The sequence below is a fragment of the Bubalus kerabau genome, chromosome 3 (genome assembly GCF_029407905.1).
Source record: "Bubalus kerabau isolate K-KA32 ecotype Philippines breed swamp buffalo chromosome 3, PCC_UOA_SB_1v2, whole genome shotgun sequence".
Taxonomy (NCBI): domain Eukaryota; kingdom Metazoa; phylum Chordata; class Mammalia; order Artiodactyla; family Bovidae; genus Bubalus; species Bubalus kerabau.
Window position 1 is genome coordinate 187,328,659 of NC_073626.1, and position 26,949 is coordinate 187,355,607.

A 26,949-nucleotide genomic window follows, 5' to 3' on the forward strand; every position below is an offset into this window, starting at 1 on the left:
CACCCTCTTTCAACAACACGAGAGAAGACTGTCCACATGGACATCACCAGATGGTCAGCACCGAAATCAGATTGATTATAGTCTTCGCAGCCAAAGATGGAGAAGTTCTATACAGTCAGCAAAAACAAGACCGGGAGCTAACTGTGGCTCAGACCATGAGCTCCTTATTGCCAAGTTCAGACTTAAATTGAAGAAAGTAGGGAAAACCACTAGACCATTCAGGTATGACCTAAATCAAATCCCTTATGATTATTATACAGTGGAAGTGAGAAATAGATTTAAGGGACTAGATCTGATACACAGAGTGCCTGATGAACTATGGAAAGAAGTTCATGACATTGTACAGGAGACAGGGATCAAGACCATCCCCATGGAAAAGAAATGTAAAAAAACAAAATGGCTGTCTGAGGAGGTCTTACAAATAGCTGTGAAAAGAAAAGAAGCGAAAAGCAAAGGAGAAAAGCAACGATATAAGCATCTGAATGCAGAGTTCCAAAGAATACCAAGGAGATAAGAAAGCCTTCCTCAGCAATCAATGCAAAGAAATAGAGGAAAACAACAGAATGGGAAAGACTAGAGATCTGTTCAAGAAAATTAGAGATACCAAGGGAACATTTCATGCAAAGATGGGCTCGATAAAGGACAGAAATGGTATGGACCTAACAGAAGCAGAAGATATTAAGAAGAGATGGCAAGAATACACAAAACTTAAAAAAAAAAAAAAAATACACAGAACTGTACAAAAAAGATCTTCACGACCCAGATAATCACGATGGTGTGATCACTCACCTAGAGCAAGACATCCTGGAATGTGAAGTCAAGTGGGCCTCAGAAAGCATCACTACGAACAAAGCTAGGGGACGTGATGGAATTCCAGTTGAGCTATTTCAAATCCTACAAGATGATGCTGTGAAAGTCCTGCACTCAATATGCCAGCAAATTTGGAAAACTCAGCAGTGGCCACAGGACTGGAAAAGGTCAGTTTTCATTCCAATCCCAAAGAAAGGCAATGCCAAAGAATGCTCAAACTACCGCACAATTGCACTCATCTCACACGCTAGTAAAGTAATGCTCAAAATTCTCCAAGCCAGGCTTCAGTAATATATGAACCATGAACTTCCAGATGTTCAAGCTGGTTTTAGAAAAGGCAGAGGAACCAGAGATCAAATTGCCAACATCCGCTGGATCATTGAAAAAGCAAGAGAGTTCCAGAAAAACATCTATTTCTGCTTTATTGACTATGCCAAAGCCTTTGACTGTGTGGATCACAATAAACTGTGGAAAATTCTAAAAGAGATGGGAATACCAGTCCACCTGACCTGCCTCTTGAGAAACCTATATGCAGGTCGGGAAGCAACAGTTAGAACTGGACACAGAACAACAGACTGATTTCAAATAGGAAAAGGAGTACGTCAAGGCTGTATATTGTCACCCTGCTTATTTAACTTATATGCAGAGTACATCATGAGAAATGCTGGGCTGGAAGAAGCACAAGCTGGAATCAAGATTGCCAGGAGAAATATCATTAACCTCAGATATGCAGATGACACCACCTTTATGGCAGAAAGTGAGGAGGAACTCAAAAGCCTCTTGATGAAAGTGAAAGAGGAGAGTGAAAAAGTTGGCTTAAAGCTCAACATTCAGAAAACTAAGACCATGTCATCCGGTCCCATCACTTCATGGGAAATAGATGGGTAAACAGTGGACACAGTGTCAGACTTTATTTTTCTGGGCTCCGAAATCAGTGCAGATGGTGACTGCAGCCATGAAATTAAAAGACGCTTACTCCTTGGAAGGAAAGTTATGACCAACCTAGATAGCATATTCAAAAGCAGAGACATTACTTTGCCAACAAAGGTCCGTCTAGTCAAGGCTATAGTTTTTCCTGTGGTCATGTATGGATGTGAGAGTTGGACTGTGAAGAAAGCTGAGCGCCGAAGAATTGATGCTTTTGAACTGTGGTGTTGGAGAAGACTCTTGAGAGTCCCTTGGACTGCAAGGAGATCCAACCAGTCCAGTCTAAAGGAGATTAGTCCTGGGTGTTCATTGGAAGACTGATGTTGAAGCTGAAACTCCAATCCTTTGGCCACCTTATGCGAAGAGCTGACTCATTTGAAAAGACCCTGCTGCTGGGAAAGATTGAGGGCAGGAGGAGAAGGGGACGACAGGATGAGATGGCTGTATGGCATCACTCGATGGACGTGAGTCTGGGTGAACTCCGGGAGTTGGTGATGGACAGGGAGGCCTGGCATGCTTCGATTCATGGGGTCGCAAAGAGTCGGACACGACTGAGTAACTGAACTGAACTGAAGTGAATGTTGAGTGTGAAAAATATATCAGAAGTTTCTGGCATGAGCATCTGGATTTGCGTAATTTACTGAGAGAGGGCACACCAGTTTAGGAATAGATTGAGGGACAGGAAGGGGAAGAAATGAAGGATTTCACCTGGGCTACGCTGCTTTTGAGAGGACCGGTAGGCCCCCTGTGAGATGCTGGGTAGGCACTTGGGTGTGTGAGTCTCGAGTTCAAGGAGGAAGTCGAATTCTGGACCTTAGCAAATTATTCACTGCCTTCTGTCCCAGGCTGTGTATGAGTTGTGGAATGCTGTAGTGGACAAACAAAATAGACGTTCTGAAGAGAGAAGAAGTTGATATTCATGCAAATATATGTCAGATTGTGTCTAGAGAGTATTATAATAAGGGCATTTGACCTGGCTAGAGATATCAAGGCAGGCTTCCCTGAGGACGTGTACTGAGCTGAGATCTGAAATAGGCATTGAGGTAGTAGGCCGTAGACACCAGGCAACGTAGGGAGGTAAGCATGTTCAGAGAGAACAACGGTTTGTGGTTTTTGAGTGTCTGTTGTTATACTTGACATTGTAAAGGGAATAGACTGCCAATAGGTATATCCTTTGAAGTTGAAGAAACATATAAAAACTGGTTGTAGTTTCCTGAGATTTAAAAGGAATGTATATGCATTGTGTAGGTAGAAAGTCATAAGAAAGCAAAAAAAGAAATCATCAAAAAATCATCTACCACCCAAATTGGTAAACATTTTTCCAGACATTTTTCTGTGCACATATGTTAAATAGATATCTTTAAGAAAATAGGATCACTGTTATTACATATTGTAGACATTTTCAGTGACACAATTACAGTTCTATGTTTTTAATGACTGATAGTATACCATTATATAAATATGCCATAGTTAACCAATTAACTTTTCAAACACTTATTTAGGTTGTTCCGTATAGCTTGTTTTGGTAAAGTGCACTTTAATAATCCTTCTGAAACAAATCTCTGTGCACTTGTTTAGTTGTCCCCTTGGGGTCAGTTCTAGAAGTATGATTGTGCGGACAAAGGGCATGCTTATTTGGTAACTGCACTCTGGCGTGCGCCCCTGGCTGTGGCGTGCTGTGCCGTCGCCCCTCCCCGTCCTCGCTGGTGGTGGGTGGCTTTAGCCCTCCTGTGTGCTGGTCTCACAGGAGAGAGAGGTTCCTGCAGGGCTCTCACTTGTATTGCGTTGAGTCCTCCTGTGATTGTGGTCATTTTCATACTGCCTGGATCATTTGCTCCAGTTTTCCCTTTGGTGTTTATACTTTCTTCTTACTGATTTACGGGAGCTCTTTGCATATTAGATATACTGACCCTTTGTCGTGTGGTCATTTGGACATCAAGAGAAAGTTCTACTCAGATTTAATGTAAACCTTTGTTTTTATTCTCTCCTGTCCAGATATTTTGTTTGAGTTGCTACTTTTTAGCCTTTTCTTCTCAAAAGAATGACTTTGTAAAAGAGACTCAGTTATGTGTTTCTTTTCGGCTGTGCTGGATCTCCTTGCTGTGGGCTTCGTCCAGCTGTGGCAGCCAGGGCTTCTCATTGGGTGGCGCCTCTCGTCGCAGAGCTTGGGCTCTAGGCCACAGGCTCACTAGCCGTGGCACACAGACTCAGCTGCCCTTCGGCACATGGGTCTTCCTGGACCAGGGGTCTAACACGTGTCCCCTGCTTTGGCAGGTGGGTTCTTACCCACTGTACCACCAGAGAAGTTCCCAAAAGAATGAGTTTTAAATGACAGTGTTTTTTCACGTGACTCAGTAGCTTGAATTGACAGTTTAAATTCCAGAGTTTCTTCTAGTCCAGGAGTTCTTAGCCTGAGGCTCTCTAGGCAGTCTGTAGGTGGGCTTCAGGGAGAGTGAACTTCTGAAATTATATGTAGATTTTATGTTCTTGCAATTTTTTCACCCCCTGGGGAAAGGTCAGTAGATTCTTAAAGGGCCTCAAAATGGCAAAATCCATGATTGTAATTTGTTGTGAGTTGTCTTAAAGTTTGTGTTTCCCTTTTGCTTTGTAGGCATCAGGGCTTTGGGGTACTCTCAGTGATACTGGCAAACCATGCCGTCAAGCTGTTGACATCTCTTTTTCAAGACCTGCAAGTGGAGGCTCTGCATAAGGTGAGGGCTGGTCCTCAGAATCAGCACGGTGGCTGCGGGCCCGTCTTCTGGCTTACGTGCGCTTGAGCCATCGGACTGGGTGCTTACTTCCTGTTGAGACCTAATGTTAACTCTCTCTTTACCATCAGGGTTGGGAAGCAGATGGTCCCCCTGCAGTCCTGAGCATCATGGCCCAGAGTACCTCCATACAGAGGATTCAGCGGCTGATCGACTCTGTCCCACTGACGAACCTGCTGTTGACACTGCTCTCCACTTCCTACAGAAAGGTGGGTGGGGTCATGCCGCTGAGAATCTGTAAGGTCTTCTTACGTAGCCTTCTTAAAACAAATGGGACGGACTGCATGCCTTACTCTTTGTAAACGTATCATTTGTGGTAATGGTTTTGAAGATGAGGAAAGCTCTTAATGATTCCAGAGATTTGAATTAGCTATTGATTATCAGGACTTTCCTGGTGGCTCAGACAGTAAAGCGTCTGTCTACAATGCGGGAGACCTGGGTTCAATCCCTGGGTTGGGAAGATCCCCTGGAGAAGGAAATGGCAATCCAGTACCATTGCCTGGAAAATCCCATGGTGGGCACTGGGCACTTTGTGACAGTTGGCGTGCTGAAGCCTTTCCAGCTCTTGTCCACGGTTAAGGTTTTGGAGTGCTTTCATAGCAGTGGTGCCCAGACTTTTGATCACCAGGGACCTGTTTTGTGGAGGACAGTTTTTCCACAGATCACGCTGGTGTTGAGGGTGGGGTGGTGTTGAGGGTGTGGTGGGATCTTAGTTTGAGGATGATTCAAGCGCGTTACACTTATTGTGCATTTTATTTCTATTACTATTATGTCACCTCCATCTCAGATCATCAGGCTTTTAGATCCTGGGGGCTGGAGACTCCTGTTTTAGGATAAAGCTATGAGAGTCCTGAAGGGAGCTATTAGGAGAAATACTTCACTTGGATTTAGAAAAAAGAGATGCAGAGAAGACTCTTCACATGGTGAAAGGGCTGAAGTAGGATGGCTCATTTTTGGGGTCACTGACTACAGACGCCTCGCTTGTTCCCCAGGCGTGTGTCCTGCAGCGTCAGAGGAAGGGCTCCATGAGCAGTGACGCCAGCGCCTCTACTGACTCCAACACCTACTACGAGGACGACTTCAGCAGCACGGAGGAGGACAGCAGCCAAGGTGGGCACCCTGCCCTCCCCCGGGGGCCCAGAGCACGGCAGGGCGCGCCCCCAGGAGCTGCCTGGCCACCGTCTTCTCTCACTGGCCCAGCCTGGGTCTTGACCGCCTGTGCCCTTAAAGGTGACCTGGTGGAGTAAGTGGAGGTTGACGACTGAGTGAGTGAAGCCACCGTCAGCAAAGCTCAGATGCTTTGGTTTCTTTTCCTCCACAGTCAGGATACTTATCACTTGTTTTTGTTTCTTTCTACACTGACTCATGTGGTGAACTCCCTCCTGCTCGCTGGTTCCTAGGAACAGGCTGTTCAGTTCAGTTCAGTTCTGTTCAGTCGTGTCTGACTCTGTGACCCCATGGACTGCAGCACGCCAGGCCTCCCTGTCCATCACCAACTCCTGGAGTTCACTCAAGCTCATGGCCATCGAGTCGGTGATGCCATCCAGCCATCTCATCCTGTGTCGACCCCTTCTCTTCCTACCCTCAAACTTTCCCAGCATTGGGGTCTTTTCCAATGAGTCAGTTCTTTGCATCAGGTGGCCAGAGTATTGGAGCTTCAGCTTCAGCATCAGTCCTTCCAAAGGACACCCAGGGCTCATCTCCTTTAGAATGGACTGGTTGGATCTCCTGGCCATTAGTAACTAGTAATTAGACCAGATTACTAGTAACATTCCCTCCTGCCTTGGTTTGGAGAGAGAGTAAATAAAATAACCACATCAGATTGTTTCTATCCAGGTGTATGTAGTATTGCAAAAAAGTGCGATTCTTATCTGGGGGCTTACAATTGATGACAAGTAAAAGTTTGCACTTGAGAACATTTGGCTTGTTGCCAGTAAAATAAAGTGAGGTGATTTCTATTCCTTCCTGGGGTTCTTTTAAAAAAATGTTGGTCTTGTTGAGGTATAACTTAGCACAATAAAGCACTTCATGTGCTTGCTGTATACATTTGTATCAGTTTTGACAAGTTTATGCCACTATGTATCTTCCACCATAATTTAGATACCTTGTATTCTTTTTGACTCAGGCACTTTTCCAAGGCAGGTGTACAGAAACAATTTGAAAATTGGATAACTTTTGTTACTTTGTTAATTTTTCTCTTTCCCTGTTAGATGAGGACAGTGAACCTATCTTGGGGCAGTGGTTTGAAGAGACCATCTCTCCCAGCAAAGAGAAGGTGGCTCCTCCGCCTCCTCCCCCATCCCCTCCCCTGGAAAGCTCGCCTCGTGTCAAGAGCCCCAGCAAGCAGGCTCCTGGTGAGAAGGGCAACATCTTGGCCAGTCGCAAAGATCCTGAGTTGGTAAGAGTGGATTTCTGAGTGGGGAAGGAGAAATGGGGCGAAGGCGTGTGAAAAGCAGATCATTGGAATAAAACCATTTTGTATGTTGAATCATTAATTTTCTGAAATTAATTTATTTTAATTGCAGGATAATTGCTTTACAATGTTGTGATGGTTTTTGCCATTCATCAGTGTGGATCATTAATGTTTAAAGACATTTTTACTTAGGGCTTAAGTATATTGATTATGTTTCATTAATTAACTCTTGTACTCCTGATGATGTTTCTCTGAGGGTTAGTAACATAGCGTTTCAGGTTAGATAGAAGTGAATTGAATCCTACTTCTGCATTTACTGACTTTATGACTTCAGGCAAGAACCTGAATTTCTCTGAGCCTGTTTTGTCTCCTGTTGTATGGGAGTGATTGTGCCTCCTGAGAGTGTTGTGAAGAATTAATGGGCCCGTCGCCTATGTCCAGTGTGTCATGATTGGTTGCTAACTATCCGTGCAGCCAGTATTTGTGGGTGGCACATTGCGTGTTATTCCCTCTCCCGAAGCCCTATCGGTAATCAGGTCAGATACGATCTTGGCTTTTACACAGCTTCGTGTAGTCAAGGATATGGATTTAAAACATTTACATAATAATTCAGCTTGATTAAGTTCACTCTAGTTAAATTATTACTATTCTTTTGGTCACTGCTGTGCAGCTTATCGGAGAAGGCAATGGCACCCCACTCCAGTACTCTTGCCTGGAAAATCCTATGGACGGAGGAGCCTGGTGGGCTGCAGTCCATGGGGTCGCGAAGAGTCAGACATGACTGAGCGACTTCACTTTCACTTTTCACTTTCATGCATTGGAGGAGGAAACGGCAACCCACTCCAGTGTTCTTGCCTGGAGAATCCCAGGGACGGGGGAGGCTGGTGGGCTGCCGTCTATGGGGTCGCACAGAGTCAGACGCGACTGAAGAGACTCAGCAGTGCAGCTTATGGTATCTTAGTTCCCTGACCAGGGATAGAACCCAGGCCCTTGGCAGTGAAAGTGCGCAGTCCTCACCACTGGACCGTCAGGCAATTCCCCACCTGAATTTTAATAGAGAAGTGAAGAACTGGGCATTCTAAATGTGTATAGTGATAATATAGGCTTCAGAATTGAATATATCAGTAATATCTTAGAGCTGGACAAATACAGAACCTTAGAGGAATGAAGGAAATGAGTCTGTTTGCAAATCCTGTCTTCGTACAGTACTCCGTGAAGTCTGTTGTATTAAATTGATACACCGTTGTTTGTAATTGATACAATCACATGAGAAAGCCTGTCATAATTAAACTTAGTCATATTGTCAGTGATTGAAAATCTGAGTCTTTGAGTCATTGTGTTTTTCTCATGAGATCTATGGACGTATTTTACTTTGTGTTTGTGTTTAGGGTTTGTGGGAGCTCTGGGCTTATGAACCTGGTATAACCTTTTTGTGTTCTTTTTAGTTCTTAGGCCTGGCTTCCAACATTTTGAACTTCATCACCTCTTCCATGCTGAACTCCCGGAACAATTTTATCCGAAACTATCTGAGTGTATCTCTTTCAGAGCACCATATGGCCACATTGGCCAGTATCATTAAGGAGGTGGACAAGGATGGGCTCAAGGGTCAGTAGACAGGATATGTGCCTGGCGGGTGTTTTTCTAGCAGCGTTTGGCTGCTGAAGGGTGGTGCACTGCATCAGGCAGGTGCTTGAGTAATTGGTCTTCCCGTGTGTCTTCAAGGTGCATCAGATGAAGAGTTTGCGGCCGCCCTCTACCACTTCAACCACTCGCTGGTGACCTCGGACCTCCAGCCGCCTAACCTGCAGGTGTGCGCTGCGACTGTTCGGGCCGGGAGCTCTCTGCGTCTGCACTCAGTAGGCTGTGCTTGTTTCTGTAGCTAGGGAACAGTTTGTCTTGGGATCCCCTCCCTGGAAAGAGTGTTGAGAGACTACTCTAGGATGTCCCTCTGCCTTAATTAAGATCATTTCAAGAATATGTGTCCTTGAGCCCCAACTCACTCAGTAAGTTTAAAGAAAAGGAAAAGCTACCAAACCCACTTCTGATAACTGTCCTAGTATAAAAGTAAATAGACAAGAGGACGTTTTATTAAAAAACAATAAATGGCCAACAATGTAGGAAATGTTAAGCGCCATTAGTAATCTGAGAAATATAAATTAAAACGCTTGTCTTAAAAGAATCAGGCAAATTATAGGAGGTGGATGTTCTTTTAGTTCTTAGGCCTAGCGTCCAACATGTTAAACTTTATCACCTCTTCCATGCTGAGCTATCGGCACAGTTTTGTCTGAAACTATCCAAGTGTATCCCTTTCAGAGCACTGTATGGCCGTGTTGGCCAGTATCATCCAGGAGGTGAACAAGGATGGAATCAAGGTCCATGATATGCTCCCATAGACAACCCACCACTGAAATCAAGTCTAGGATCTTGATTGTGGACTTCTAAACTTTGTAGCTTTCTTTCCTCAGTGAAGTAGCTGATATCTGGAATCCTAAATCTTAAATTCCTCATTTCATTAGTTTCATGTATGTATTTGCTTTTGGATTTAAGGAATATTTTAAAATTTAAACTTATTTGATTGCTTTTAGCAATGACATCACATTCTGTGCAGTTTTGTAGGCATTTTCCACTTAACATTATTTAGTACTTTACTATCAGAATTCATCTATGCGTTTGCACATTTCTGTAGCTTTTGTTTTGACTGCTGTGTGTATTTCACTGTGTTTGTGACTGAACCAGTTTATTCGTGTCCCTTCTGCTCCAACTAATGAACATTTGGGTTGTGTCAGATACCATTGTTATTCCAGGTGTTGTATGATCTCTTTTTTAAAAAGGTTAATTGCTTTGGCTGCACTGACTCGTGCGAGTGGGGGCTGCTCTGGTTGCCGCGCGCAGGCTGCTCATTGCGACCGCTTCTCTTGTGGTGGAGCAAGCGCTCCTGGCGCGCGGGCTCAGTTGCTGTGCAGCACGTGGCATCTTCCTGGACCAGGGATCGAACCCATGTCCCCTGCAGTGGCAGGAGGATTCTTAACCACTGGACCCCCAGGTGTCCTCCTGTGCTCGCTCCTGTGCGTGTCCCCTGTATGTCCCCTGTTGCAAGTGAGTCTCTTGGGAATATAAGCTGAAGTAGGATCGACAGGTTATGGAGCCCGTGACCTTGAGCAGATAACGCAGTGCTCTGTGTTGTGGCACCGAGGACTGCTCTCACCAGCAGTGTGCCAGGGGCATGGGGATTCACATTCTCTCCCAAGATTTGGCAATGTCATGTCCTGATAATAACTTTATTAGCATAGTTAGAGTTAGTGTTTCTCAGTCTTTAGTGTGCATAAGGATTCCTGGGGAATTTGTTAAAAATTCAGATTCTCAGTTAATGTGACCCCCCCCCAATATTCGCCACCAACTTTCCCCAACCAGCCCCAGTAGAATTTAATTTAGGAGATCTCCAGTAATTAGCTCTAAGCTTGGTTTTTTTTTTTTTTAATCACTCATAATTTTATTTTATTTTTTAACTTTACAATATTGTATTGGTTTTGCTGTATATCAACATGAATCCGCCACAAGTATACATGTGCTCCCCATCCTGAACCCTCCTCCCTCCTCCCTCCCCACACCATGCCTCTGGGTCGTCCCAATGCATGAGCCCCAAGCATCCAGCATCGTGCATCGAACCTGGACTGGCAACTCGTTTCATATATGATATTATACATGTTTCAATGCCAATCTTCCAAGTCATCCCACCCTCTCCCTCTCCCACAGAGTCCAAAAGACTGTTCTATACATCAGTGTCTCTTTTGCTGTCTTGTATACAGGGTTATTGTTACCATCTTTCTAAATTCCAGATATATGCGTTAGTATACTGTATTGGTGTTTTTCTTTCTGGCTTACTTCACTCTGTATAATAGGCTCCAGTTTCATCGACCTCATTAGAACTGATTCAAATGTATTCTTTTTAATGGCTGAGTAATATTCCATTGTGTATATGTACCACAGCTTTCTTATCCATTCATCTGCTGATGGACATCTAGGTTGCTTCCATGTCCTGGCTTCTAAGGTTGTTAATGAAAATATTTTTATTTCAGTGGTTTCTCAGAATCAAAACACAATTTAAGGACTTGTACTTGCCCCCAAAGGGGCAAAATCCAGGAACCTATTTCATGAAGTTAAAAAATTGATTCTCACAGGGAATTGGTCCACTGGCTGGGACTCCACGCTTGCCCTCAAGGGGCCTGGGTCCCCTGATCGGGGAGCTAAGATGCCGCATTGTGCAGCCAAAACAAAAAAATTCTCACAATCTCAAGCTATTTGAGAAATCCTGAGGCATTTCTTTTGTTGTTTAAAAAGGTAATTGTAAAACCTATTTATGCTTACTTAGTGGTACATGGGAAAAATTTTTTTAGCAGGAAAGAGACTATATCAATAAATAGAGTAGAAAAGCTATTGACCTGTTTAAGGTAAAGAGCAGAAAATGCTTCAGTTATGATATTGCCTGCAGTAACTTCTCAGAGTGAAGTTATTGCCAAAATTATCAGCTCCTTGCCCAGATCTGACTTTATCGAGAGGTTTCAAAGGTCATAGATTTGCACTTTTCTTGGCTAAACCTTTATGTCCAAATAATGGGGAAGAAATACTTTTCTTTAGAGAATATGGGTTCTTAAGACTCCTGTGATGATACTGCTCTCTTAGCATTTTAAAAATAATTACAGACCTCGTGTGGATGTGTAGCTGGGCTGCCCATAGCTGCTGACGCTGCAAAGGACGCCCTCAGATCGCCATTTTTCATTCCAGCTCCAGGCATGGAATTGTAAACTGTTTCCCATATTTCACTACTTTGAAGGATAGTCATTGTAGTCTGCTGTGGAGTGCCCTTCCCTTGGATATTATTTCTTTGGAGTAATGTGCAAAGCTGTCTTACTCAAGATGCCTGATTTAAGTTGCCATATACACAGTGTCTTGTAAGGGACGTTAATAAAATGTATTGTTACTGTTACTGTTTAATACTATATTTAATATTGCATGTAAAATTATCATAAGTGAATAACATTGTTACTATGGTGATCTGGGTTCATTTATAAGTATTCGTTGAAACTTATCCATGTTTCAGGTACTGTTACAGGAACTGAAGAAATAAAAATGAGTTAGTGTGGCTTCATGAGAAAGGGGAGACAGGGTAATTAAAGGACCTAGTGTAGAGATCTGGAGAAGGCAGTGGCACCCCACTCCAGTACTCTTGCCTGGAAAGTCCCATGGACGGAGGAGCCTGGTAAGCTGCAGTCCGTGGGGTCGCTAAGAGTCGGACACGACTGAGCGACTTCACTTTCACTTTTCACTTTCATGCATTGGAGAAGGAAATGGCAACCCACTCCAGTGTTCTTGCCTGGAGAGTCCCAGGGACGGGGCAGCCTGGTGGGCTGCCATCTATGGGGTCACACAGGGTCGGACACGACTGAAGCGACTTAGCGGTGTAGAGATCATGGGAAGTTGTTTGAATGAGGTGAGAGACAAGGAGAGTTTAAGAATCTAAGATGCTGCCAAATTTAAAACCCTTAAAACCCAAATGAGACAAGCAGGATGCTCTTGTCTTAATAGAAATAGGGAAATCAGGAAAGAGAGTTGGTTTGGGGGTAAAAGGAGTGATATTGAGAACTCCGTGGCACGTTCTTGGGGTTTAAGTCGACTCAGATTGTATTTCCTCATGCGTCACTTGTTTTTTCAGATTTCTGTTCAACATTCTTTTATTGAGGTGCAGTTGATTTACAGTGTTGTGTTAAGTACTGCTGTGCAGCCGAGTGGTTCCGTCTCGCGTATACATTCTTTTTTAGTGTGTTCTTTTGCATTACAGTTTATCACAGGATGTTGAGGATAGTTTCCCGTTCTGTACAGTAGGACCTTGTCTGTCCATCCTCTGTTAAAGCTTGCGTCCGGCAGCCCCAGCCTCGCACTCCACCCGTCCTCCAGCCCTCTCCACCTTGGCAACCGCCAGTCTGTCTGCTGTGTCGTGATTCTGTTTCTGCTTCATAGACAGGTTCATTTTTGTCATGTTTTAGATTCTCCATGAAAGCGGTACCGTGGGGCATTGGCCGCTCTCTTTCTGGCCTCGCTTGGCACGGTGATCCCTGGTCGCGTCCCCGTCGCTGCAGGTGGCACTGCTCCGTTCCTGCTTGCGGCTGAGCAGCGCCCCTGCGCACGTGCGCTGCTCTTGTTTTAGCCGTCTGCCGACGGGCGTTGAGGTTGCTTCCATGTCTCGGCTGTTGTGATGCTGCTGCTGGGAGCCTAGGGCTGCGTGCGTCTTTTTGAGTTGTGTCTTGTCTGGATGTATGCGCAGGAGTGGGGTTGTTGGGTCCTAGTTCTGCTTGTAGTGTCCTGGGAAGCTCCATGCTGTTTCCCACAGGGACTGCACCGACTTGCGTGCTCACGGGTCACTTAGTCACAATCACTCAGATGATCCTTTGGGTTCTTTAGGTACAGGAGGCACGATTTGCCATTTTCTGTTTTTAAAAATGAGTCAATGTCAGCCCTCCAAAGTGACTTTTAGGTCCTTGCAGTCGGCGAGCCTTGGAGTTGTTTTCAGTCAAGAAAATTGAATAGCTAAGGTGAAGCTCTCCTTTACCAAAGGAGTAAGCTGAAGACAGCTAGCGGGGGCATCGCCTATGTGGTTGTATTATTTCCTTTGCTAGTATGTTACATTCTGTAGCCCTTCTCAATCAAATGAGAAAAACTGTATTATCAGTATTTTAAACTTGAATAAAATAGTCACCATTACTGCTTTTGAAAAAAAAAAAAAAACAACACCACTTTAAATAGTGAAATTTTGAAGTGCCAGAGGGATGACGATGTCTTAGAAAATAGTGGGAAATGTGAGTCTGAAATTCAGGAGTTAGAAAATGAAGACTGATGCTGCAGCTTTGGGGATGGCCCACTGGGTGGCCGTCGGTGAAGTGTGAGAAACAGGGAGACGGTGGGCCCAGCAGGAGCGATGAGGCCGAGGCTCCCCTCGGGTACAGCGGGAGCGGCGGGGAAGGGCGCTTGGAGGGTGTCCAGGGGTGCGTCGGGCTGGGCTCTGCTCTGTCCTGACTCAGACTTGCTCCTTAGGAAGTCAGGTCTTCCTTGCTTATCAGTGCGAGGGGTGGGGAAAGCCGGTTCCTGAGGAGCGTCAGCTTGTACCGGCTCTGAGCCCTAACCCATCTGACACGAGGCAGACAAGCTCACTTAGCGGTGGTGAGCGGCAGAGTAGACGCAGCCACAGTCCTCTCGCTGAGCTCCTGGTTTCGGTGTTGCCGTGCTTCCTCTTGTCGTCCACAGAGGCACAGCTTTACAGCCATCAGAACGTCGATGTGTCCCTTGTTTCTGCTTTTTCAACTTTGTGATTTTGTATCTATGTGTGACATAACATATACAGAGCATGTTTTTATGTTCACTTGGTCTCTGCTTACTGCCACCATGGCTGCACGTGCCTTGATTTTACTTTTTATTACCAGCAGTGCTCCAGTGAAGACTTTGGCCATAGATCAGACATGTTTATTTATTTTTTGAATTGTTTTCTTGAGTCAGGAATGGAGAAGTTGGTCTTCATGTCTTTGTTGAGCATAATGATTAAGAATGTGGGTTTTAGAGAGAAACTTGGCTTGTCGCTTGGTGATCCTCTGGCTTTGGTCATGTCGCTAAGCCACCCTGAGCTGTGTGCCTCAGCAGTGCAGCGGGGCACCCCGGTTCTGGCGTCACAGCACAGCCTCCATACAGCACTTAGCCCACGTAACCCGCCAGTACATGGGAGCTACGCTCGATGTCCATGACTTTTTGAACATTATCGAGGAATAGGGTCCTCTCGGATGTTTTTTTACAAGAGTATAATTTAGTTTGGCAGACTTCAAAATGTATCCTATGTCCTGAGGTAACCGTGATTTGTGTTTTCTAAAGCCAGATGAGAAAGCAGGCATTTGTCTGGTTTTCCCACTGGCATCCTGCTCAGTTTGTGTGTGTGTTTGAGGAGATAAATTGCAGCTTAGATAACTGAGCTGAAAGTAAAGCTCATTTGAAAGACATGCTACAACTGGAGGCAGAGACAGCGACCTGATTAATTCTAGATGCCGTGACATCTTAGAGGCAGAATTTCTCTGCTAATGCTATTAATACAAGTTGTTGGCCCTCTTAAGTTGTTGGAGCTCCCCCTTTGGAGTGTTATTTGTAGTACATAACTAACTTGAAAGGAAAACTGTTAGCTATTACAGTTGAAGTTTTTTTTCAAAGACACTGTCCGTTGAAACTGACCCTGATTCTGCTGCCTCCGCGCACGTCTCCTTTTTGGGGGCCTGATTGCCGACACTAGTTAACTGTTGTTAGTGGGGTTAGATTAGTACTTTTGCCTTTGTATTTTTCTCATGTGTGGAATGACCTTTTGGGGCTGCTTCTGAATCTGAATTTCTGTGTCCTCCTTTCTCTAAAGGACTCTTTGTCAGTGTTAAAAAGCAACCTCCTTCCCTGCCGTTTTCCCTAATGGCCTCTTGTATGTCTTTCTTGTTAGAACACACTGCTGCAGCAGCTGGGAGTTGCTCCTTTCTCGGAGGGCCCATGGCCCTTGTACATTCACCCTCAGAGCCTCTCTGTGCTTTCACGCCTCCTGCTCATCTGGCAACATAAAGCCAGCGCTCAAGGTGACCCTGACGTCCCTGAATGTCTCAAAGTTTGGGACAGGTAAGATAACTCCAACAGAAGCCCTACGGAGAAGGCTGGTATTTAAAATTTGTTTCACTGATTTGTAATTCATCTGTGGCCCTGAGATGGTACTCTGATGATAGGCTTAAAGTGGCAAGGGTGGAGGAGTATGTTTCTGATGGGGGGATTTGGAAGGAGCTGGGGGGCTGTTTAAAAAACAAATATACATAAACTAGGGTCTGGAAACAGAATCTTCCCTTTAGCACATGGAGGATTTGATTGCAGTTATGAGAAAGAACCTGAATCTGGAACATAAACCAGTTTCATCCTGATCTGGTTTTTTTGAAAGAGAGGGAGCGGGGACGCCAGCTCTGTCTTGGTTATTTTGCTTTCGATGCAAAACCACTTAGAGTGACTTGCAGTCTTTTTTGGACAACTTTTAAAGAACATTTTTACTTGGGGGAAGCTCAGATTAATCATCTAAATCCTCTTTAGATGGACCTGTATTTGCCATTTTTGTTTACATGGTTGGGAGTCTTCAAAGCAGTTAGTTTTCCTAAAAGGCTTTGTTTTCCTCTTTCCCAGTCCATGATCAAATAGCTCTACTGATGGATTTGAGAAATCATAAACCCCCGTGAATGCCAGACATGCACTCTATTTTTCCTGGTGGAATCTTGCAAGAAGGCCAGAAGGTGGAGGGTAGGGAAGTGGTGAGGGAGACCCTTATTAGAATACAAGCCTCTCTCCTGATGGCCAAAGGCAGGGAAAATAGCTGGCACATTTATTCCTTTTTTGCATGAAAGGTTTTCTCACAAGTTCTCTAAATAGTGTAAATTATGTGTTGCTTTTTAATGCATTGAGTTATGTTCAACTATTACCATGTTGTGATTTTTAACCTGTAGTATGAATTCTCAAAATGAGAATTAATCTGTAGAATCAGATGACAGAGAAAAAGGTAGTTGAATTGTTTCTGTCTACCCGGATTTATTAATTAAAGAAAAAAAAAAGCCGCCTTTTGGAGAGCTTGTAGTTCTTTTTCATTGTCAGAAATGGCAGCGTGGGAGTTAACACTGCTGTGGCCACAGTTAATGTTGTTGAAGGGTTGTTGAAAATGCTTTTGTGGCCAAATCTAGCTTTTTTGTAGCCAAGATTTAATTTTTATCTTCTCATTACATGTAGCTTCTTGTCTCCCTTAATTTGTTCTCTTCATGCCTGGGTCTAAGAAATCTGCCTTTTCTGGCACTGGACACTGTAACTTTTGGGGGGTGTTCTGACTTTTCCCCACCAGACATATTCTCCTCTCCTCTGTGGTAGGTTTTTGTCGACCATGAAGCAGAATGCCCTGCAAGGGGTGGTGCCTGCTGAGACGGAGGATTTGAACGTGGAGCACTTGCAGCTGCTGCTCCTCATCTTCCACAACTTCTCTGAGAAAGGCCGGCGGGACATCCTGACGCTCTCAGTGCAGATCATCCAGGAGCTGAGTGCCAGCATGGACGCCCAGATGCGCTCTGTGCCTCTCATCCTGGCCCGCCTGCTTCTGATCTTTGATTATCTGCTTCATCAGTACTCCAAAGCCCCCATATATCTATTTGAGCAGGTACAGAGGAACACGTTCTTTTTGCTTTACAGCTGTTCCTGAGATCTTTGTTATTCTCAAATTATCATGTCCCAAACCAAAGTGACCTGTTCACTTGAGGTTTCGGGTGTCAATTGTGGTGTGTTTAAGTACCCTGAGGAGGACGCCTGGGACTTTGTCTCTCTAAACACTTTATGTTCAGCCAGAAGCGATACACATGCATTTATTTCATTGGTTGCGTTTGTTGAAATTGGATCATAGGCTCTGTTCACAGGTGTCCTTCTTCGAGCTGCCCCACTGTGTGTGTGTCGCGCGCAGCGCTGTGCGTGTCGGGCCCCACTGTGTGTGTGTCGCGCCCCACTGTGTGTGTGTCGCGCGCAGCGCTGTGCGTGTCGGGCCTCAGTTGGTTTACTAGTGGTTCAGTGATGGCCGAGCAGCACATTTGATGATTAGTACATTGCTTTGTTTCAGGGAACCAAAATGAGAACGGGAGGCCGTTTAAGGGTTGTTGCCGGCAGAGTTTCTGACCGTGCTTCATTACACACTGTTCCCTTTATACTCTGGCAAAAAGGTGCTTCCCAAAAGAAGTCACAGAAAAATCTAAAATTTTATTTTGGTTAAGTTTCCCAGACTTTGCTGTGTCAATCTGATATCATGCCTGGAGTGAGAAGCAGAATGTTGACTGTGTCTCTTTCTTAATTTGAATCTTTGTGTTTTAAAAGGTGCAGCATAACCTGCTTAGTCCTCCTTTTGGGTGGGCAAGTGGATCCCAGGACAGCAGCAGCCGCCGGACGACCACCCCTCTCTATCATGGGTTCAAAGAAGTAGAAGAAAACTGGTCTAAGCATTTTTCATCAGGTCAGAAAGAAGAGTGTCGATAAGAAACTCCCTGATTCTCATGGGAGGGGCTGAATTTGGAGCTTGGGGCATCCTTGAGAACTTTTGGCCATTGGTATAGTCTCAGATGCCTATGGATTCAAAACTCTTGGTGGAAACAGACCCTCACATATCCGACGTTTTTTAAAAAGCAAAAAACATCTGAGATGTGAGGAGTTGGAATCCTCTGCTCCTAGTGTGCAGTATGTATATTCTTGCCACTCTGGGTGATTGAGTTTAAATTTCTCTTAGGGACATGGTTCTCACCGAGAGGCTGGTTTCTTTGGGTCATGGTCTTCAGACAGCGGGAGCTGTGGTTTCTCCCCAGTGTTTCACACATGGCAGTGGTCCATGCTTTTGATAAGGCTCCTCTTATGTGCGTTGCACGTGTTTGCTTTCATCTGAGGGTTGTTAAATATAAAGTGTATTTGGTGGACATGTTCATCAAGCCCTAACTGAGTTTATCATCACTGGTATCTCTTAGTGGTTGGCCCCTTTGATATGGGGGAGTCAGCATTTAAGACTACCAGTCTCATGATAGTTCTGTCGATTCATGTGATGATCATAGAACAGAAGTTAACTCCTGGAACAGAAGTTGTCAACTGGGGGAGACATATTTGGTTGTCACAGCTGGGAGGCCGCTGCTGGCCATCGGGGGATGGCGCTCGGCGTTGTGCTGTGCAGAGGGTAGTTCCCCTCAGCAGAGAGTCCTCTGGCCCATAGTGGCAGTGGGTCATGCCAAGCGTGGGAAACCCTGGTCCAAAGTGTCTTTTTACTTTTCGTACTTGTTTGACTTAAGAGTGGAACCGTTCTTTCAGTAAGCACATTGCTTTTCAGATGCCGTCCCGCAACCCAGATTCTACTGTGTCCTGTCCCCAGAAGCCTCAGAGGATGATTTGAACCGACTTGATTCTGTGGTACCCAGAATTTAAAAATCCCATTTTGCATGTGGGTTAGGTGGTGTCCATCAAAATCAGGCTATCAGGAGGAAAGGGAATGATGTAACTTTCTGTAAGGAGTGAATTTAGTCTGTATTAGGATTTGAGCTTTTTCTAAAAGGAAAATGTTATCTTGAGATTTATTTGCTGGGCTCCAATTTGGCAGTAGGGGATGTCCTTCCTGGCAGTTGACATCTCTGACAGATTATTTCTAAAGCTGTCTGTGTTAGCGTTTTCACAGGCAGCTATTTTAATGGACAGAATAGTTGTTTCACTCTAATGCCTGCGCTTGTGTGCTCACAATATAATCCATAAGCTGCGTTGGTCCATGAGGGGGACTCGAGCTGCAGTGAGACATTAATAACTGTTTGGAATGAGCTGTTTGTCAATCCTGAGGTTAAGTGGTAGTGTATGGGTAGGGGAAAAAATATTTCACAAAATAAGAGAAAACGATTGTCTGTCTTGATATTAGGCCTGCGATGTCCTCTTCTCCAAGCTCGTCAAGTATGATGAGCTGTACACTGCATTGACGTCCCTGCTGGCAGCTGGGTCCCAGCTTGATACAGTCAGGAGGAAGGAAAACAAGAATGTAACAGCCCTGGTAAGACCATGGCAACCTGGGCTAATTATGAAGAGCTGGGCATGTGTCTGACTATTGGGGAGCAGTCTACCAGGAATTTCCCTCTGGGATCTAGTCAGCCTTTTTGGCTTTTCTTTTTGGTTAACATTGAGAGAAATGTGACTGAGAGGAAGGGTCACCTCAGTTCTTATCTCCTGATGTACCTCCTGAGTGCTGGTTGATATATGATATTGGAAGCCACACACCTGAGCTTTTTCTGTGGCCCCATGAATGTGTCTCGTACCTGTAGGGTTCATAACAGCAGTTAAGACCACAGAAAGGGCCTGCTGAAGGCAGTGTCTTGCTCTCTTTCAGTCACTTGGTAAATTACTGGGGAGCCAGGGACTCAGAATTGCTTTCTTGGCCTGTGAAATGTACAGAATGTGGGACAGATTTTATATGTATGTAAAAGGTGTGTTTTACCATTTTCTGCTTGGGGTGTATTCCCTGGGAAGACCCAGTGAGCTGACTTAAGCGCCAAATCTCAGTTGACAATTGGGACTGCACCCTGTTCTGCTTTAAAAATTATATTGATATTTGGATCAGTTTTTATTGTTAGGGAGATGTTGAAAGAGTGCAGTCGCTTAGTCGTGTCCGCATCTTTGCAACCCCGTGGGCTGCAGCCTAGCAGGCTCCCCCGCCCACGGGAGATCTTGCGGCGGTGCGGAAGCTCCTGCCTCGAAGCTGCTGCGTTGCTCCCTGCAGGAAGCCTGCGCCCGGCAGTATTGCTTCCTGACGCTGTGGAGGCTCCTGGGCGTTTTGCCACCATCGAAAACTTACATGAACCAGCTGGCCATGAACTCGCCAGAGATGAGTGAGCGTGACATCCTGCACACCCTGCGCTGGTCGTCCCGCCTCCGCGTCAGCTCCTATGTCGACTGGATAAAGGTGCCGCTGAGCCTGCTGCTGCGGGGTGGTCAGTCGGCAGGCTCTAATTCGGGAAACTTAATTTAAGTTTAAGGCTGAGGGGGATGCCTCAGACCCTGCCTGTTTTGCTCTCCTGAACACTTTTTTCTTGCTGTAAATAGGACCACCTTATCAAACAGGGAATGAAGGCTGAACATGCTGGTTCTCTCCTAGAACTGGCATCCAGCAAGTGCAGCTCCGTGAAATATGACGTTGACATTGTAGAGGAGTACTTTGCCCGACAGGTATGTGAGTTTGGGGTCCGTAACGACAGAACTTGGCCAATGCTGTGGGGTTTTTTTTTTGCCACAACTAACTAAGATCTTGGGTGTCTTTTAAAGATCTCGTCCTTCTGTAGCATCGACTGTACCACCATCTTGCAGCTGCATGAAATTCCCAGCCTGCAGTCCATCTACACCCTGGATGCTGCTGTCTCCAAGGTCCAGGTCTCTCTGGACGAGCACTTCTCTAAGGTGGCCGCCGAGACCGACCCGCAGAAGTCCTCTGAGGTCACCAAGAACCTGCTGCCCGCCACGCTGCAGCTCATTGACACCTACGCCTCTTTCACCAGGTGGGCAGGCCGTCTGCCCAGAGATGTCGGAGATGGGGAAAGTAAATGCTTGGGTGGTTTACTTCCCTGTGTAAATATTTTCTAGCATTTTTCTTGTATGGTGCAGAGAGGTAATGCAGTTTTTCCAAACACTATATTTCCTGTTATTCACTGAGGTGAAGCTCTTTAAACCTCATGGGACATAGGCAGAGAAGACATTTTCTTACTTATTTATCTGTTTGGCTGGGTCGGGTCTTAGTTGCAGCCCTTGGGGTCGTCCTCTGTCATGGGGGGTCTTTTGTTGCGGCCTGCGGGCTCCTTACTTGCAGCGTATGGGCTCTCTGGTTGTGGTGCAGGGCTCAGTTGCCCTTTGCCATGTGGGGTCTTAGTTCCCCGACTAGGGATCAAACCCTCGTCTCTTGCATTGCCAGGCAGATTCTTAACCACTAGACCACCAGGGACTTTGAAATCCTGAGAAAAACCTTTTCTTAATGAGTTAGAGAGTATTTTGAAACCCAGTCCTTCTATAATAAACATTGCAAATTGCACACCCTGTAGACTTCCTTTGTTTATTTTGCATAGTGTTTAAATATTTTAGAATTCACTTTCAGTGCATAAAAATTGGTAGTTTATTCACCATTCACAAGATGTCTGGCTTTTCTTCCATTGGAAGGACTGGAAAAACTGTGCCTGTCTTCGCATGTGACGGAGCACAGCGCTGCTAAGGACTGGCTCCTTCTCCTTTGCTGTCCTGACCTGGCCCCTTTTCGCTCGTTTACTTGTCTGGTCCCTGTAGGATTTCACTCTTCAGTTCCTGTTTTATGGGACGTTGTTGCTGAAAGGGACTTGGATCACTGTAAAAGTTAACGTGTCTTTTAGTGTGAATGCCTTGCAGTAGACAGAAGACTGTTGCTTGAGGCAAAACTTTTGGACGATGTGAGCAGTAAACCTGAGTAGCAACCATGAGCGCGCGCTGTGGGCCAGTTAGGTTTTCGGGCACGGTGGGTCCAGCGATTAGCAACGCTGTGAGTCACTGCCCTCTGAGAGTGTCTAGGATGTACTTGGCCCGTTGCTGATATTACGCATTCCTGGGCAGATAACTTTGGGAAGTGTTGTTTGTTTGTTTGTTTTTTAAAGAAAAAATAATACTTCTCAGAGCCTGTGATATGTACAGTGCCTGAGGCCAGGACAAGTAGGGTAGATAATGTTTTGTGAGCATTTCCAAGGATGGCATGTTCTTTGGGAAGTAATTAGCATTGGCATTCTTAGGAGACCCAAAGGGGCAGGCACTGGCAGCTGCACTTAGAGGATCAGGAAACGGAGCTGCAGGTCTTCCATTTGTCTGGGGTTGCTTTTTTTTTCCTAACCATTATGTCACTAGGTTCCTTCAGCTTTGACATAGTTCCTTCTTTTTTCCTCCAGAGCCTATTTGCTACAGAACTTTAATGAGGAGGGATCCACTGAAAAGCCTCCCCAGGAGAAACTGCACGGCTTTGCTGCTGTTTTGGCTATTGGCTCCAGTAGGTGCAAGGCGAACACTCTGGGTGAGTGGACGTGCTTCTGAACAAGACTGCAGACCGCTGTGGCTAGTAGTGCTGTTCTCTCCCGTGCCACCTGTTTCTACATTTACCATTTATTGGGATCTTCCTGTGTGTCGAGCACTGACATAGGTTTATCTGTTTTGATCTTTGCAATAATCCTATGAGGTAAGTTTTATTATCATCCTCCATTCTCATTAGGAAACTGAGACTTAGGTTATTTGCCCATATCCTACATTTTGCAAGGGGCAGAGCTGGAATCCAAGCCAAGATCAGTTGGTTCCAAGGCGTTAAGCTCTTTGACTGTTGCAAAGATCTTTGTTCTCCTTTCCATTTATAGAGATTAGGAAGACTATTGAGCTACTGCTTCGTGCTTGGGAAAACTTCTTCCTTGTGTTAGGAATGGTCTGGTAGAAATTTGGGATGGGAAAGCAGAAGGACTTGAGCAGGATTGGCGTTAAGTGCAATAGTTATCCTTTAAAATGTACAGGCATTTGTATATTCCTGTATTTCATGGTTTAAGTACCCTTTTAATGTTCAGATAGTCTCACTTTTAGAAATTTAATTTCATTACTTCATTGACTACTGTTCTTGATGTGCATTAATGTTCCCTGCCCTTAAGATCTGTTTCGGAGAAAAGAGATGGAAGTGCTACCTGTCCGTAGAGGGTCTAGATGTTGAATAGTGACTTGCAGTGACTTGCTGTCACTTTGCATCTTGTATTCAGTTGTCTTCTTTACTCGAAAAGTTAGAAAGTGAATATGATGGGGAGTGAAAGTCTTATAATTGAGATTGTTAGTTGTTAAGCAGTTAGTAGTTTCTTGGACATGGTGCTGCTATTTAAATATGCTTCTAAGCTCTCTTACTAATTACTTTGACAACCTGGGCTGTAGTGTGTTTCTCTCTGCATTGGGGTTGGCTTTTAAAATGCTGTGTGTTCTCTCTCTCTCTCTTTCTTGTGGTGATTCCTTGTCCTTTCTGTTGCCTCCAGGTCCAACGCTGGTTCAGAATCTGCCATCATCAGTTCAGACGGTGTGTGAATCCTGGAACAACATCAGCACCAACGAGTTTCCCAACATTGGGTCCTGGGTGAGTGTCCATCTGCCCGGGAGTAGAACTGTGGAGCCCTGTTTGGTTTCTGTGTTCTGTTCTTATTCTTTAGGCTTAAACTGGCTGCCAAGAGATCTTAACCTGCTGCAGTGGTATTTGCTGTGGCTGAACCCATAGTCAAGTCCTTGAATTACCCAAATGGCACTCGTGATCATTTTGCCAAGAATAAGAAGTATGTTATTGTGTTACAGGATAACCAGTTTATTACAGTGGAGTCTTGAGCAGTACAGGGCTGGGAACGGCGTGTGCCCGTTTACACACTATTGTCTTCACTAAGTCTGGGCTGCAGTACTAAATAATCTGTGGTTGGTTGAATCCACGGATGTGGAACTGCACGTATGGAGGGCTGATTGTAATGTTATACATGGATTTTCGACTGCATGGACGGTCAACACCCCAACCCCTGTGGTATTCGAGGGTCAACTGCTAGGACCTTCAGGTTCTTCATCTGTTAAATACTGGGAGGTGAAGATCAAGGATATTAAATGTAAAGTGCCTAGCACATTCTCTGGCACATGAATTGTCAGTAAATGTTAACTGTTTCCTTTCCCTTTTAGGTTATATGTCAAGAACCTGCTCCTTCTGTCATCATTTTATGGGGTAGCATTTAAGTTCTCTAGGCTTTCAGAAGACTGTTGTGTCTTCTGTCAGTTCCCTTGATCTTCCCATGTGCTGTCCTCAGGTTAACCTCTGTTAACAGATTATTGTCTTATTACAGTTCTTTGGAAAAACAAGTGTTGTAATCTTATTATCCTTGCTTTGTAATTGTGACCTCTATTTACATCACCCGGAGCTGTAGTGCAAGGATAATTAAGATATTTGTAATGGGGAACCAGATGCATTGTGAGATCCTGATCTTTCCAGTTATTAGAGGCAAACAAGCATAGTTTTAATATTTAATATATCCTAATTATTTGAAAAGTGGTATTGGGTGTCTTAACTTTGTAGTAACTAAATTTTAGCTCAACTTTAACTTTTCTGTTTAAAAGATCTTATCTCCTTGTGGCCGTGCCGGCTGCTCCTTGCTGTGTGGGCTTCCCTCTAGCTGCAGCGAGGGGGACAGCCCTTTGTTGCGGCGTGCAGGCTCCTCATTGCGGTCACTTCTCTGATGGAGCTCGGGCTCTAGGGCACGCAGGCCTCAGGAGTTGGGGCTCCCGGGCTCTCGAGCACAGGCTCCTCATTGCGGTCACTTCTCTGATGGAGCTCGGGCTCTAGGGCACGCAGGCCTCAGGAGTTGGGGCTCCCGGGCTCTCGAGCACAGGCTCCTCATTGCGGTCACTTCTCTGATGGAGCTCGGGCTCTAGGGCACGCGGGCCTCAGGAGTTGGGGCTCCCGGGCTCTCGAGCACAGGCTCCTCATTGCGGTCACTTCTCTGATGGAGCTCGGGCTCTAGGGCACGCGGGCCTCAGGAGTTGGGGCTCCCGGGCTCTCGAGCACAGGCTCCTCATTGCGGTCACTTCTCTGATGGAGCTCGGGCTCTAGGGCACGCGGGCCTCAGGAGTTGGGGCTCCCGGGCTCTCGAGCACAGGCTCCTCATTGCGGTCACTTCTCTGATGGAGCTCGGGCTCTAGGGCACGCGGGCCTCAGGAGTTGGGGCTCCCGGGCTCTCGAGCACAGGCTCAGTAGTGGCAGCACATGGGCGAGTTGCTCCCGGGCGTGTGGGCTCCTTCTGGACCAGGGGTCGAACCAGTGTGCGCCGCGCCGCGAGGCGGACCCTAAACCGCTGAGCCGCCGATGGTTTAAAATTTTAACTCAACTTGTACTAACTAAAATTTGCTAACTGCTTCCTTCACTCCACTCCACTCTCCTTCCCGGGGTGACTCAGTGTATACTGAATAGAGTCCTAGTCTATGAACCCCAGTGGGGTCTTGGATTTTCTCTTTGCTCGTGTAAGCATCTGGAGACGGGTGCTCTCTCCATTCATGTCTGCTTTGCCTCCTTGCAGCGCAACGCTTTCGCCAATGACACCGTCCCTTCCGAGAGCTACATCAGTGCTGTGCAGGCTGCCCACCTGGGGACGCTCTGTGGCCAGAGTCTGCCCCTGGCTGCGTCCCTGAAGCACACCCTCCTCTCCCTGGTCAGGCTGACTGGAGACCTCATCGTGTGAGTACCAGCTGCGTAGCCCTGCGTGCTCTCCAGGCCCGTGCTCTGTCATAGCCGCGGGAAGATGGTGCGGGTTACAGTAACTGCGGGATAGCGCTGCTGGTGCCTGCTTCTGCAGCAGAGCGCCTGGGCTGCAGAGTGTGGTGTCTCCCTGGAAGGGTTTTGAATGTAGATGTGGAGGGCTCCAGAGGACCTCCCCCTCTTTATTTGTAGTGTGTTTCAGAAAAAGCACGCTGGCTTTAAATCATATCGTGACGTGGAGGTGCTCTGGGTTTAAGCTTCCAGATGACGATGACGTATTTGAAGTCATGCTTCTCCGGGTTCATTGTGGAACTTAGATACTGCCAGCGTGGGGACTAGGGCAGGCTTCCTGTACATAGATCACGAGTAAAGTCCTGTATCTCATTGCCTTAAAAGTGATCCAGATTCTTGCCAGTTCTAGAAAGGTTGTCTTAGAGGGTTACTAGCTCAGGTTGCAGTAAATTTTCTTTTCTGAATATTACAGAATACATCTTATGTAATTAATTTAACATTTTAATAAGTTGATTTTTCAATTGGAAATGATTTTAACTTCTGATACAGTGATGAGAAAGGAGACCATGAAGTTGCATGACTGGGCCTGTTTAAAAAACAACTGTCCAAGGAAAAAAGCCCTTCTCAATAAATGATTGGCTTGCCCTCTCCTCCCCTTGAAGCTGTTCAGAGGAGTATATTCACTGATTTGATTCTGTTTTCTTTACTGAAGTTGGTCCGATGAGATGAACCCACCACAGGTAATCCGGACACTGCTCCCCCTTCTTCTGGAGTCGAGCACTGAGAGTGTGGCTGAGATCAGTAGCAACTCCCTGGAGCGCGTCCTGGGCCCCGCGGAGTCTGATGAGTTCTTGGCTCGTGTGTATGAGAAGCTCATCACCGGCTGCTACAACATTCTGGCCAACCACGCGGATCCCAATAGGTGAGCCTGCCTGGGGAGCAGCGTCCGCTTCCTGTGACCGCCTGCTGCTCTCAGTGAGATACACCAGCACTTGCTTCTCTCTCATTCATTAACAGCCTACGATTGTGCCTTTTTAAAAAATTTAATTCTGGTTCTGCTGGTTGCATTGGGTCTTCGCTGTTGCACACGGGCTTTGGTGTGAGGACTTCTGTCACAGTGACTTCTCATTGTGGAG

The 26,949-nt window shown here is 45.7% G+C and overlaps 1 protein-coding gene across 6 annotated transcripts in view; it reads left to right on the plus strand.

Annotated features, from left to right (window-relative positions):
- The window catches only part of UBR4 (ubiquitin protein ligase E3 component n-recognin 4), a 138,233-nt gene that overhangs the window by 20,161 nt on the left and 91,123 nt on the right, over window positions 1–26,949 (plus strand). For all 6 annotated transcript variants that reach the window (XM_055574305.1, XM_055574307.1, XM_055574306.1 and 3 more), the window contains exons 12-29: window positions 4,349–4,448; window positions 4,577–4,714; window positions 5,498–5,615; window positions 6,716–6,903; window positions 8,364–8,523; window positions 8,641–8,726; window positions 15,434–15,603; window positions 16,879–17,161; window positions 17,863–17,998; window positions 18,854–18,933; window positions 19,427–19,555; window positions 20,279–20,461; window positions 20,602–20,724; window positions 20,821–21,050; window positions 22,452–22,573; window positions 23,559–23,656; window positions 25,623–25,780; window positions 26,526–26,735. In XM_055574305.1, the coding sequence (XP_055430280.1) occupies window positions 4,349–4,448; window positions 4,577–4,714; window positions 5,498–5,615; window positions 6,716–6,903; window positions 8,364–8,523; window positions 8,641–8,726; window positions 15,434–15,603; window positions 16,879–17,161; window positions 17,863–17,998; window positions 18,854–18,933; window positions 19,427–19,555; window positions 20,279–20,461; window positions 20,602–20,724; window positions 20,821–21,050; window positions 22,452–22,573; window positions 23,559–23,656; window positions 25,623–25,780; window positions 26,526–26,735 (2,712 nt within the window). The remainder of the gene's footprint in view (window positions 1–4,348; window positions 4,449–4,576; window positions 4,715–5,497; window positions 5,616–6,715; window positions 6,904–8,363; window positions 8,524–8,640; window positions 8,727–15,433; window positions 15,604–16,878; window positions 17,162–17,862; window positions 17,999–18,853; window positions 18,934–19,426; window positions 19,556–20,278; window positions 20,462–20,601; window positions 20,725–20,820; window positions 21,051–22,451; window positions 22,574–23,558; window positions 23,657–25,622; window positions 25,781–26,525; window positions 26,736–26,949) is intronic.